A 14,887-nucleotide genomic window follows, 5' to 3' on the forward strand; every position below is an offset into this window, starting at 1 on the left:
ATGTTATACTCTCATAAAAAACATGCCCAAAGCCTTGCTCTGACTCATTCATGCATGTTTGAGAAATCCTGCAGCATTTTTAGGAAGCCATGCTGAGGAGCAAAACGACAGGTGGGGACCAGAAACGCCCCTGGGACGTGTCTTTAAGCCGAACTTCCTCATGGCAGAGCGCCCCCCCCCACACACACACACACCCCGCGAGCGCGACCCCACCCCAGCACCGAAATGGGCAAAACGGAAGCAAAAGGTGGTTCTTAAATAGACAGAGGCCAATTTCAAGGCGTTTAGAAGAGGAAGTGATGAGGAGATAAGTTTATTTTCTATTTAAGCATAAAACAACATTTTAATAACAGCTAAAGATGACATAGATACTTTATTATGGTATAGTATTTAAATATATGCCTGAGAAACACATAATATTGGCCCTTTCACATAGGCAATCATCAGCACACGCTGGCAGATTAACGAAAAATTCATGGACCTCAAAAACAATAAGTTACAAAAAGTGTTCAAGACTGCTCACATTACAGAGACCCAGAATGACAGTGACTGTCAACAATCAACAATGCACCCACACTAACACATACACAGAACCGAGCTTAAATACACTGAAGACAAATGAGGGAAATGAAAACACCTGGGGAGACGAGGGCAACTGTAATTACAACAACTAGACACACCTGAGAAAGAAGGAACTCAAACAGAAACCCCACAAGACCCAAACCAAAACAGAACCCAAAAACCCCTCTATGACAATAACTTTATCAACTCTGAAAACCATTTTCCACAAACTCATATGAAGCATCACGGTTTATAATCTGAAAAGCTCAAAAGTGCTGAGGACGACAAAAATGAGAAACGACAGATACGATCTGGCGGCAGCAGCTGGGCTAAACATGGTTTATAGGATATTTTGCTAACAGACAAACAGGGTTGATTCCAACAGTTAATGCCAAGCATTTAACCCAAGGTGTTGAATAGAGTGTTGTGGATGATGCTCAGTTACTACCACACCAATAAGTAGCTCAGTAAAACTAGAGTTAGACTTTTTGTGTTTTCTAAAGTCAGTTAAGGCAGTTTTCATGAATGTAATTTTTTAGTACGTTTAAGAGAGAAAGCTGCGTGTCATCCAAAGAAATATCTGTTAAATTTCAGCAAACCCAAAGATGGGCACAATGGGCCTCATGCAAGAACATGTTCGTATTCTTATCCTAAATTTCTCTTACTTTTGTTCGTATGAAGGCTTCGTACGAACATGTCACGTCAGATTCAACAAACTCTTCTATCTTCAGGAAAAGGGTGTAAATGAGCTGCATAAACATGATGAATTGCACTTGTTCGTATCCAGCTGCTCGTGCACGAGGAGAGAGATTAGCATAATTGCCACCCCAAAAACACCATATAAGGCTATGTTTCCTGCCTCAGATATCAGGAAGTGTCCATTCATGAAAATGACAGCAAAAAGTAAAAAGAAGAACTTTACGAGTTTGGAGATTAAAGTCCTGCTCTCCAAGGTCGGGAAAAGAAAATCTGTCCTTTTTTAGCAGCATCAGCTGTGGAATTAAAGAACAGGTTAAAGGCAAAGAATGAAATTAAATAAATACTGTTGTTAATGTCTCCTGTGGGTCGTTACAGTCAGAGAAATAAAAATCTAAATCATATTCATCTCTCTCTAGTCCTGCTCCTGTTTTTCTTTGGTCAAACATTTTAATTTAAGTGTAAACACCTGTGTTACATAGTTGTCATTTATTCAGAGGAAGAGCAGTCGCACTCTGCATATATTGCCACCCTGGAAGGAAAAAAAAAGCTCTACATGGGATGAATTAAAGTTTCCTGACTTGTCTTTGGATATGTTTGGAGAATTTTTTACTCAGATTCAAGAATTTTTTTTTTTGAAAAAGCAACCCTGTGTGAGAAATCCCTGTAATTTGTCAAAATAAATAAGTAATGATATGAACTGCAGTTAAAGAAAAAAATCTGGATCAACCAAAATCAGAATGCACCAGATTCACAAAAAATCTGAATCAGACTTTAAAATTTCAACGGGTGCGTCTCTAATCAGCTCTTTAATTATGAAACAACTTAAGGGTCTACATTTTAAGTGGGAACTCAGTAAAGGCATTATTTTCTTACCAAAGCCAGCAGCTTGAATGGTTGACAAAAGGCTAAAATGTTGTTTTTTGTGTAAGTAAAAAACTTGAAACAAAGAGGAAAATCTCCCAGAGATAAAAAGTTGAATTCTGACCTTCAGCTGTTTGGCAAACTCTGCATGATTGTCGTAGACAAGAACATTAGCGATGAGACTCTCTTTTGCCTTGGAGAAGGAGGTAGGACCTTCTGTGCAGCCTGGTTCAACGATTACTTCTAGCAGCGTGTGGGGACACTTAGTCCCATCCCATACCTGGGGAAAGAGGGGAAAACTAATTAAAAACATGGCAAAGTCCTTTAAGTAACTTCTCATTATATTTATGTCCAAATACATTTAGAACAAAGGACAGAAAATAATCAATTTAAAATAGAGGTGGTGGTTTTAAAACTCAAACCTCTTTAAAACTCTTTAGTGTTTTATCTATTATGGGATAAAACAAAAAATAGCACAGATAAAACACATTTTAATGTTAATAACTCTGAAACTAGAAGGCAGAAAAAAACAACACTGATAATATGTGCAATATTACACCAGTGAAGCGTGAGCTCAACATTTTAGATAATTTTCAAAGTTTGAGTACTTGTTTTTTAAACAATTACAATTATATATTTGTATTCTTTAAAAAAAGTTAGATAAATCAAGTTAATTACTGTGGCAGAGGTCTTTAAAGGGATCCCCGATTAGTTATAACATTAGACTTTATATGATAAACATATATTTTAACTGTAAAATAAAGACCGTAAAAATAATGTAGGATGTTCAGTTTTTATCATTTTTAAACTAAAACTTTAAAAATACATTACACGGACGGGGCCATTTTCTTTACACACAAAGCATTCTGGGTAAATGATGACATCAACTAGGTCCTTGGTGCGAGGCTGTTAGCGAGCTATATCCACCCTGAAGCTTAATCTTGGACAATATCTGATGATCGACTCTTTTAAATGAAACCAGAGAGCGTTGACAGAGAGGAGAAGGTAGAAATGACTCAGCCTGGAACTGAAAATATGGATGGAGGACAACAGAGCTGCTTCATGGAAGAAGAACCTCAGCTTAGCCTGTTAGCTTTAGCGTTAGCCCCGATGCTATCACCACATATATGTATTAGCTCAGCGCTACACATTCTCCTCTCGTCACTGAGGTCCTCCATCCACATGACAGAGAGGGGAACGCAAAAATGACTTAGTCTGCAACTGAAAATATGAACGGAGGACTTCAGTTTAGCCTGTTTGTCGCGCTAGCACCGAGCTAATACATGTAAGGCAATATAGCGTGAGGGCTAGTACGAACGCTAACAGGCTAAGCTGAGGTTCTTCTTCCATGAAGCAGCTCTGTTGTCCTCCATCCATATTTTCAGTTACAGGCTGAGTCATTTCTACCTTCTCCTCTCTGTCAACGCTCTCTGGTTTCATTTAAAAGAGTCGATCATCAGATATTGTCCAAGGTTAACCTTCAGGGTGGATATAGCTCGCTAGCAGCCTCGCACCGATGACCTAGTTGATGTCATCATTTACCCAGAATGCTTTGCGTGTAAATAAAATGGCTCCGTCCTTGTTAAAATATATTTTAAAAAATTTACAAAACTAAACAGCCTACAGTATTTTTCCAGTCTTTATTTTACAGTTAAAATAAATGTTTATCAAATAAAATTTAATGTTACAACTAATCGTGGATCCCTTTAAGGCAGTTAGAAAACTCCTCGATGGCAGGACTTCAAGAGTGGATAAAATTTGCCCTGAGATGCCAAAGGGGACTGTGTGGGGCTGTCATGGTTGAGCAGTCTGTTCAGTGACAGATCTGCATGGTGTTCCTCCATCTTTAAAAAGGGAAACTGAAGAGTATGTTCCAATTATCTGGGGAATAACTTTTCAGTCTCTGTGGGACGTTTTGCTCTGGTGTTGGCAGGCTCCAAACCTCTAATTCAGAAGAAGTACGGCTTTCGTATGGATTGTAAAACAGTGGAGCAGATCTTTACCCTTGATGAGTTTCTAAGGGGGGTTGATTCAGCAGTCCACATGTTTAATGAATGTGGAAAGGTTTATTGCAGTTCCTCAAAGCATTCTGCAAGGATGTAATGCAAAAGTATGAGGTGTCAGGGCTGCTTTTAAGGATTAACCAGTCCCTAGGTAACTAAAGCAGGAGCTGTGTCTGCATCCTGAGCACAAAGTCAAGCTGATTCTCAGTGTAGGATGGACTCCACCAGGGCCGTCTCTGGTCCCTGATCCTGTTTGTGGTGTTCGTGATCCAGACCTCAAGTTACAGTCAAGCAGAGAAGAGTGTCAGGCTTGAGAACCTCAAGGTTCTTTCAACCAATAGAAAGAACCACAGTCAAAGTTTTATCCAATCAGATCAGAGCAGGGCGGGGTAGGTCTTGCTGTCTGACTGACAGTGGGTGAGCGGAGCCTCGGGTCACTCCGCAAAGGCTGCACGCATCGCACACCATTCAAACATTTTGTTAGTTAATCCATCTTCTGCTCTCCTATTTACAACATTTCATAAGTTATCAAGTGTGTTTCCACATGTCCTTTTGGAGAAACCTACAACAAACAAACACATCCACCACTGGCAAGGGCGCGCCCTGTGTGAGTACCCAAAGCGCAACTATAACCGAGCCTTCAGGGCAGGTGACAGCTTCAGTCCCGGGGATACTCTCAGTGTTTCACAGACTATTTTCCACCGAGGATTTTTACTAAATCATATTTTTGAAAGCACCTTGCAGTATTTCCACCACAACACCACATGTTCACACGCACAACAAAACCTTGAGAGACCTCATTTTCACCTGCAGTGCGGCTCAGACCAAATAAATAGTATTAAATGACTACATGAGCTGAAATCCTGTAAATGTAATCCTCTTCATTTAAACAATTGTTTTAGGTTCAGGTTGGACATCAAAATATGTCCTCTCTATATGACAGATTCATTGTAAATGTGAATATTGTCTTTATAGACATTCAGAAAAATAAGACATCCATTTTTCCATCATCTATGACTTCATTGTGTCTTTGTAGCCTTCAACTTCCCCACAAAAATAAAATCTAATTCTATGCTTCCTATTAAGGATGGTGCTTTTCTTTTTTTGTTATGGGCTGACTATAACATTGACTCAAAGTTTCAGGGTCAAGGGAATAAAGTTCAATTTTAATCTCATCACTCCATGACTTTGTTCTACAAGTTTTCAACATGGTTTTGTGGCACTGAATTAGTACTGTCTTTTTGTCAACATAAGTGTGATGTTCATATTATTTAAAAGCATATGTAGAAAAAAATACATCAGTTTTCCGCAGTCAGGCCTGTACTTCAGCTGAGAAGAGCTATAAAACTCATTGACCATTCATACAAAGGTACTAATTACAATCAAACGTGTCATGTGGACGGAGATGTAGTTGCTTATTAGACCCAATCAGACTAAATGGATTGTATATTTGTGCCATATATACACACTGTAAGCAGCAATTTCTTTCTACACGATCTCACACCAAAACACATTTATTTAAAAATGAAAGGATACTTTATCTAATTGAAAAAATATATATATTTACAGCTCAAAACCCTTTCACAATAATGACCATTATTTCAGAGTTTCTGCCCGTGTACATAACCAGATGGACTCAAGTGTCTGATTTAAAGTCAAAAGAATGAAATGAAAGAGGCTAAAATTAGTTTTTTTTATGGGGTCTCTGTGATCACTTTTTGGTGCAAAAACACTCCTTCAACAGGAAACAACCCAAAGCATTTTCAGGAGGTTTATTTTAAAGACCTAGTCTATACTGTATACATAAACAGGGCTCTAGACTGCGACTAATTTGTTTGCAAATGCGACCATATTTTTTTAAAAGTGCACCTTAAAAATATTTGCGGTCACACTGGTGCGCCCAGTCGTTCGGGGTGGGGGGGCGCAGTTGCCCGCTAAAACAAAACGTCTTTATGTCCCGTAAGAAAACCCCAATAAAGCTATCTAGAAGTATGAACACAGTGCTCCGCTCTACACCCCGTGTGAGCACACACACATGCTTGTTCTTCTATCCTCATGGGGACTTTCCAATTGTCCGCTCTGAACATGCGCACACACGCGCTCAGGTGCGCAGTCAATCAATCGCGTTTACTTTTTTTGTTGTTTTTTTTTAAACCAGTCGGTAAAGCTTTATTTTTTGTTAACTGTGGAAATTAAATGTGGATAGTTGCCTGCTCTTAAGTCTCAGTAGTATCTTGCAGTCTGTTCTGCTCTGCAGCACATCTCTCCAGCAACATGAAGCTCACAGTTATGGCCAGGTTCTGAAAATGGTTTTATGACTACACAGCTTAGTTTTTTTAGTGAGACATAAAATTCAACTAATACAAATTAAATTTAAAACTTTTTCATGTCATGTTATTTTCATTATTTTAAAAAAGCTTTTTCCCATTTAATAAATATTAGTAATATTTCTGCTGTTAATCATATTTTCTTTTTTCATCTTTCTGGTTTAGCCAACGCCAAAGATCCTGAAGGCCAAACTACAGGAGTTGCCCATCTGAGGGGCAGGTGTAGTTTAAAAGACATTTAACAGGGCTCTAGAGTGCGACCAATTTGGTCGCAAATGCGACCAGATTTCCTAATAGTGCGACTAAAAAAAATGTCCAGTCGCACTGGTGCGACCGAGGGGGAGCGGTCGCCCGCTGAAACTAAAAGTTTTCATCATGTTCCATAAAAATAATCCAGCAGTATCAATGGTCGCCCACCGACAGTCTCATCTCTCCTAATAACACTGCTCTCTGCTCGCGGCTCCGCTCCACACCTCCTGCACGCACACACGTTTGTTGTTCTATCCTTATGGGGACTTTGCATTGGCTTCTGTAGCCAACCATAACCTCCCAGGTACGCTACACACCTGACCCAAACCCTAACCTCACCAGGCTGTGTGTACCGTGGAAATGGTCAATAATTGTACCCACCATGAAGCAAAAATCTGTACCATAGCGAAACAACCGTAGTTATTTTTGTTTGTTTGTTTGTTTGTTTGACCCAGATCGGGGTCTGAAAAACAGTTTTCTTGTTAGCTGGAGATGAAAACAAGATGTGGACGGTTGCTCGCTCTTAAGTCCATCTTGTTAATTTAACAGTCAGGGTCTGAGCGCTGCAGATCATTTGAGCAGGACGAGGAAGTTCACATGTATGGCAGGCCGCTTTTGCACTTAATCGACTTCACCACAGTTACATTCCAAGTTTCTGAAATAGGTTCTTCTGGGTCTCAGGAGGATAAAACTAGACATATTAGATATTTAAGTGAAATAATACAAGATAATAAGAGTCAACTAATGATGAAATTGCAGACTTTTATGTGTTATTTAAAAAAATGTGCACAACTTTTTAATAAATATCAGTAATATTTCTGTTATTAATCATTAGTGTCTGTTCATCATTCTGGTTTATCCAAGGCCAAAGATCCATAGTTGTCCATCTGAGGGGCAGGTGTCTAAAAAAATGTAACCATGAAATGTTTAATATGTTTATAAGACATTCAGCTCTTAAACACTTGCACTTATTCTGGTTCAAATAAAGAACTTTATGTTTACTAGATTGCTAACTAATTATTTTTGAGTTAATGTTGCTTTAATGAACAGTGATTAAAAAAATAACCTGTAAAACTCTCATGTTAAATGTGATGTGTTTGCAAATTTGGGTGCACCTAACTTTTGTAATGGTGCACCTAAGGAAAAATGTTGGGCACACCGGTGCAACCAGTGCAAAAAGTTAGTCTAGAGCCCTGATAAACCAAACCTAAACTGACTACAGATCCTATATAAAGAGCTGTAAAATGCTGGAGGACAACATATGGACCTGGGATGTTGTAAGAACCTGCTCTGTGATGAGAAAACTCTGATACTTGTTTCTGATACTAAAAGAACTAAAATTGCTGTAAGTGTGGCTGTTAATGATCCACAACAGCAAAATGTCCAATACACATTACAGTGTGGTATTTTAAAAAGGAAACCCCTTCATCGCATTATTAACTGTTATGCAACAACAACCTGAGAGCAGCTTTTAGGAATCTGTAAGTGCTGATTGGCAGCAGACCAGCATCCTCTGCCAAATCCTGTTGAAATGTATCTCTTTTATCAGCTTCACTGGCAGGAAACCAGCCATAACTTACATACTCATTACTGTTCTGCAAACTGAGGAGGCAGGTACAACTGCACTGGATCAAGATGCAACGCCTGACACTTCCTACTATTGAAGACACCAGAGGATTTATTGCAAATAAGAGAACAAATCAGAAGAAAATGATAAATCACAATGCAGGTTTTAAAATCATCAAAGGTTAACATGAGCGTAGCTCCTTAACAAGAAAGCAAGTCACATTGCTTATCCTAAAAACTCATGAATGTGGTTAATAAAATAAAAATGCACAGAACAAGCTGAGTATAAACAGCCTTCAAACTCTGATGGTGCCTATAATTCAGGAATCACAGGAAAATAACATTAAATAAAGCTGGAAAGAGGAGAAGGTCAGAATTTCTCCACTAATTCCAAATACTGTAATATTTAAAATCATTATGGGCCTCATGTACAAAGGCTGCAGGCAATCAAAAATGTGGCGTATGGCCCTTTCCACAAAACCTCAGATGTATCAACAATGAACTGACCATGGAAATGTGCACAGCCTCATGCCAACTTCATGGCTTGTGTACACACGTTTCTACAGTTACTGGTTTGCTGGCAACACTTAGAGGGTATGCTGGAAAACGATTAAGGATGTGAAAACAATTATTGGATATGCCAGAGACAAATGATGAACAGGACGACATCCATGTGGAAACAATTAATAAGAGGTGAGCATGCTCAGAGTGGCGCAGAAAATGGCTTTAGACTTCTTAATATCATTTTTATTGCAGGATTATTAAGTGTGAAGAGCATGTATTTAGAGAGCAAGAGGACTTTCAGGACTAAAATGACAACTCAGGATTAACAGCTTAGGATTTCCAAGACCAATCCTGTTGGTAGTCGGAGCGAGCCATGGCAGTTTGAGGCAAATGCTGGTTTTCCTAATATAATTAAAGCTTATAATTAAAGTCTTTGCTTGATTCAGTCAGACTGCCATCTTTATATTCCTGATGGTGTCAACAGGCAAACTCAAAACCTCTCTGCCTTCACAAGAATCCCAAATACACTGAGTGTTAATTATAAAACACATCTGTTGATGTTCATCAAATAGTGTTGTTTTTGTTCATAAAACTAAAATGATCTTAATGTTGTGTGTAATTTGTGCTACAGACTGTAGCCATTTAGTTCATCTTTTATGTTTATTTGTTCTATCCCTTAACACAGAGCAAGTGATAACTTTTGTATTTATATAACCCCCCATAACTTTGTAAAGAAATAAACAGAAATATTTACGTTCATTTAACAAGCAATTCTTACTTTGCAAAATGTCGACTGGTGGAAGAAAAAAAAAGTTAAATACTACTAAAAATGTCATTACAATCAATAATACGTCTTTATAAAGCAGGAAAAAAAACTAAATGCTGCTGGTTCCATTGTGTAACAATTTGGTTTGTTTTTCCCTTCATCCTCAGTTGTTAGTTTTTCCTGAAAAAGTGTCATTTATTGCAAACGTTTGATTGCAGTTGTTGATGTGGGCCAACCACACACTCCTTGTACAGTATTTACCTGACCGCAAATTTTATGAGTATTCTGTACACATGTTTGATTTAAAAAGTATTAAACATGAAAAAATATAAACCTATTTATGTTAAATTGTTTTCTTTGAGTCATCCTCACAGGGTTTCTACAGTTTAAGGCAAGCTAAATTTAAGACATTTTAAGACCTCTTTAACGCCAGTTCAAATTAAATTTTAAGACCAACATCACAATAAACACAAATGGGGGAAAAAGCCCAGTTAGCAACAGTTTTAGCCAAATGTTTATCCATCCATCCATCCATTTTCTGTACACGCTTCTTCCTTTTCAGGGTTGCGTGGGTCACTGGTGCCCATTTCCAGCAGTCACAGTGCGAGGGGCGGGGTACACCCTGGACAGGTCGCAAGTCCATCACAGGCAAATGTTTATTTTAATACAAAAACTAGCTGCGAGGGGCATTCAATAAATTATTTAAAAAGAAAAGTAAAATTACCAATTCTTTTAATATTTGAGAGGAATTGCAATCATCCTACAATGTGTTAACAGTTTAAGACCTCTGAAAGAATGATTTAAGACTTTTTAAGGTTAATTAACGCCTTATTTTTGGACTGATAAATTCAATGCCTTTTAAGACTTTTCAAAGATCTGTAGGAACCCTGCCTCAGTAAATATTCTGGGATCAGACTTGAAATAAAATGATCTTTCCTGATTCTGTTCAGGGACGAGGACTGATTGAAAATAACTATTTATTTTCTTTGGTCTTAAACAACCAACTGCAAAAACAATTCCAACCATTACACAGGAAGAGAGTAACTTGTTAACAAAGAAGAAAGCGGTTTAGATTTCTCACCCTCAGCAGTGTGCAGTTGTTTTGGATGGTAGCTTTGGCCAGCAGCTGACAGGTTAGGTCAAAATAACCTGTGAGCTGAACGTCAGACAGAGGGACCGCAGAGAGAACTGAAGGGCCCAAAACGTGACCGGCAGCCCAGGATCGTAGCTCCTCCACAGTCTGACGGTCCTCCTCGGTGAAACTGAAGGATTTGCTAGATGTCCGAGGCTCCAGAGCTCCGCCCACTGATCCATCAAATGTCACCACAGAGAAACCAAAGGTGCTGACCAATGTCACAGAGTTGTTGTAGGATTTAACCTGTGTGGGAAAAATGCAGGGCTATTTTTATTGATTCATTTTTTATGATGTTTTTTTTAATCCAGTGCTGTATGAATAAAGAATCAGTAAACCATGGATGGTCTTTGCAGAGACTTGTGGTGGTCTAAATGTGTGTAATTTGAATGCAGTGGTCCCATCAAGCATGACTAATCATAATGGATCCACAATACTCATCATATTTCTAGAATTTTTGTTAAAATTTGTCAATTTTCACGAGTCATTTTTTTTCTAATTTTACATTTTTTCTATTTAAAATTTATAATTTAATCGTATAAAATAATGTAAACAGAAAACCAAAAAATAAAGAAGAGCTGGTACCGGCCCACCCTGAGCACAGGGTAGCAGTGTGTCAAGGTTGTGGGTGAACCATGGTGCAGCATGGTGGCCGTTTGAAGCGAGACTGGATTGGGTGCGATGGTGACACGGTCTTGGAAACAACCTAGCTCAGGTGTGGCAGTAGCATGGCATGATCGATATAGCATTTGAGCATCATCATGGCCATGTACGTGTGCTCACGTGGGAGGAAAATTAAATAAACGTATAAAATGTAAGTCATTGCACTAAACGATCGTGTGTTATGAATTTTATTTTCCACGAGCAAAAGCGGCTGTCGGCGGCTTTGAGTAAAAAATAAAAACAAAATAGAAAAAAAAACTTTCTTGTGAAACTTGTGAGACAAAAGTGGCAGCATTTTTTGGAGAACTGTTGTCGGTGTAACCTCGAGCTGCGGAGGAAGACGATGACAAACCTTGATGAGAACCAGGAGGAAAAGAGGTAAAATACATTTTAGCATGAACGCTGAATTTTGATGAAAACAGAAACTGAGCTCGACACAGAAGCAACACATTAGGTTTGTTTTTTAGTAACACAATTCATGTTTGCCCATGATAAAAAGAAACATGTACTCAGGTCCCAGCACAATAAAAATTAACTGGAATAACTCGAATACAGACAGAAAACATACTTGTACCATGAACAAAGACAGATAAAATTGGTGCAGGTTCATCGTCAACAAGATAATAGGATGGCAGCAGAAAGTAAAGTCTTATTCAAGTCATTTGTTGAAAATTCCTGTATTTTTTCAAACTGCAATGTACATCACAGGATTAGAAAAAAAATCACAAAGTCATTTGTTTATAATACTGTGCAGTAGGGTTGGGCGATATGGCCTAAAATCAATGAGCAAGTTCACCTCGATAACGATAAATGCACAATAACTCTTACCACACCCCACCACACACAAGTACACGGTATAGTATAGTCATAACACTATACACTGTGTCCACGTTTTTAATCAAAGTTCACAGTTCAGATTTTGAACAGCTTTTCTGTAGTTTATATTTCTCATTTTAGTGTTTTTAATATTTAATAAAATACATTTTTGGCAAGACTTGAGTCAGATATAGTCATACAGATATTAAACTATCTTCATAACTTTTCAGTGCAAACACATTATGTATTTAATTGAAAAAAACATACCAATCGTCTTTTGCACTGCACAAAATAACTTAAATACATCTTTTATTTGTTAGACTGACTTGATTTCTCTATTAAAATAACTATTGCTTTCAAAAAGATTATATTATTTAGAGAGCTCATGTAATCAATTAATACTATTTATTCTTCATATTTGATCATTTATTGAATCACAGAGCAGTTCAGTCACAGTGTGGTTCTACATATAAGCAAGATATATTGTGAAGAATGAAATATTTAGATATGATAAACTACATAGCGGGTCTTTTTCTTTTTTGGGGGGTGGGGGGTAACGCTAAGCGGAGACTCGTCTTTTCTATTATATGGGACAAACAAATGTTAGAGTTAATATTGTTTCATTAGAAGAGCTGAAACAGCAGCTCTCACAGAACTCAGTCTGTGTGCACCTCTGTGTGCTCCTGTAACAGCGCTGTCGAGGACAGGAGTTTGGTCACGTGAGCAAAGTTGGACATAATCTGTTCGATAACAACGGCCTGAACATATAAACTTATAGTCTGTTAGGTTTTAGATACCAATGTCTCGGGTAGCTCAGGAGAAAAGTGTGGAGGACGGGGTTTGCTCGCTCAGGACAGGAGCTGCAGGCTGACCGGTGTTTATCCTGCAGACTGCTGCACCAACATCAGAAAGACCTCTGCTCTGATTGGATAAAGCTGTGGGGTTTGTTTGATTTGTTGAAAGCAGCATCTGTTTAAACCTGTGTCAGGCTGGGCGGCTTTAACGAGACCGCAACAGAAAACGAGCATGTTTCTCTTTTCCTCTTTTTGCCGAAAATACAGACGGGCAAAATGACGTCAGTTATTGACATAAATGTCGGTATCTGTTATTTTTTGGTTTATCGCCCAGGCCTACCGTGCAGCCCTGACTGGGTCCTAGATGTCAGGGTGGATGCACAGAGCATGGTGAGGGTACAGGAAAGCTTTTTGGGGACGTGCAAAGTAACAAGAAAAACCTATTTGGTAGCACTGATAGGTTTGACCAGAGATGGCCATGGAGAGAATATCAGTGGTTCCCATCCTGTGTGAAGAGAATCTTAGGAAACAATAAGCTTCTGCTTGTTTAAATTAAACATTATGCATTTTATACTGTTTTATGTTTGTTTACTTGTTGGTTCCTTAAACCAAAGCAAAATCCTCTGACTGCACCTTGACTCTATGCATGCGGATGATGTCTCCGATCTTAAAGATTTTGGGATGGTCCTCCAGGTTCTCACAGAAGATGGTGCATGCAACACTGTGGTTGGACTGGTCAGTGATCTTCAGACTGGAGCAGAAATCTGTGGAAAAAAACAATAGTTTTACCTAAAAATTCCAGATGTTTAAATGTTTTATAAAAAGTAATGCTGCAAAAACTATTAAAATAGTAATCAAAGGAATCTCTAAACCACTAACTTATATTTGCAATTTATCATTTCAAACGGGATCATTTCCCAACAAAATGAAAACAGCTAAGGTCAAACCAATGTATAAAACTGGCGACAAACACCTCTTCACTAACTACAGGCCTGTCTCTCTTCTCCCACAATTTTCTAAAATCCTGGAAAAACTCTTCAAGAAAAGAGTGGAACAATTCATAGAAAAACATTTGCTACTTAGCAGCAGTCAATATGGATTCAGAGCAAACCGGTCAATATCGCTGGCCGTAACTGACTTAATAGAAGAAATAACCAATGCAACAGATAGTAAGAAACTAGCAGTAGGGATATTTATAGATCTAAAGAAAGCTTTTGACACAATAAATCATGAAATCCTACTTAAAAAACTAGAACACTATGGAATTAGGGGAGTAGTTTTGGACTGGATGAGGAGTTATTTAAAGAGCCAAAAACAATTTGTGAAATTGGGAGATGTGGAATCTGACTGGCAGGAGACTGTCTGTGGAGTACCACAAGGATCAGTACTGGGACCAGTTTTATTTAATCTTTATATAAATGATATCAGTAAAGTGTCCAATGTMTTAAAATTTATCTTATTCGCTGATGACACAAATATTCTAGCCTCAGGCGACAATTTAGAGCATCTTCTCTCAACAGTCACCTCAGAGATTAGTAAGTTAAAGATATGGTTTGACAATAATAAATTATCACTAAATTTGGACAAGWCGAAAATCATGGTTTTTGGGAACTGTTACAAAAATACTGAAATCCAAGTCCAAATASAGGACGTAACTCTAGAAAGGGTTTTTGCTAATAAGTTCCTCGGTGTAATAATAGATGACAAAATCAGTTGGAAACCTCATATTACACATTTACAGAGCAAACTCAGTAGAAGCATATCCATATTGGTTAGAGCTAGACATGTATTGAATGCTGAATCACTTCATATTCTATATAACTCTCTGATTTTACCATATCTATCATATTGCTGTGAAGTGTGGGGAGTTACAGTGGTTTGCAAAAGTATTCATACCCCTTGAACTTTTCCATATTTTGTCACATTACAACCACAAACATAAATAT

The 14,887-nt window shown here is 38.1% G+C and overlaps 1 protein-coding gene across 2 annotated transcripts in view; it reads right to left on the reverse strand.

Moving 5' to 3' along the window:
• pot1 (protection of telomeres 1 homolog) overlaps nt 1–14,887 on the reverse strand; it is a gene marked incomplete at its 5' end in the record, with an annotated part of 44,779 nt that overhangs the window by 19,349 nt on the left and 10,543 nt on the right. For both annotated transcript variants that reach the window (XM_014024815.1, XM_014024816.1), the window contains 3 exon segments: nt 2,246–2,401; nt 10,618–10,914; nt 13,575–13,705. In XM_014024815.1, the coding sequence (XP_013880269.1) occupies nt 2,246–2,401; nt 10,618–10,914; nt 13,575–13,705 (584 nt within the window).

This window comes from Austrofundulus limnaeus, unplaced genomic scaffold (assembly GCF_001266775.1).
Source record: "Austrofundulus limnaeus strain Quisiro unplaced genomic scaffold, Austrofundulus_limnaeus-1.0 Scaffold440, whole genome shotgun sequence".
NCBI classification, from domain to species: Eukaryota; Metazoa; Chordata; class Actinopteri; order Cyprinodontiformes; family Rivulidae; genus Austrofundulus; species Austrofundulus limnaeus.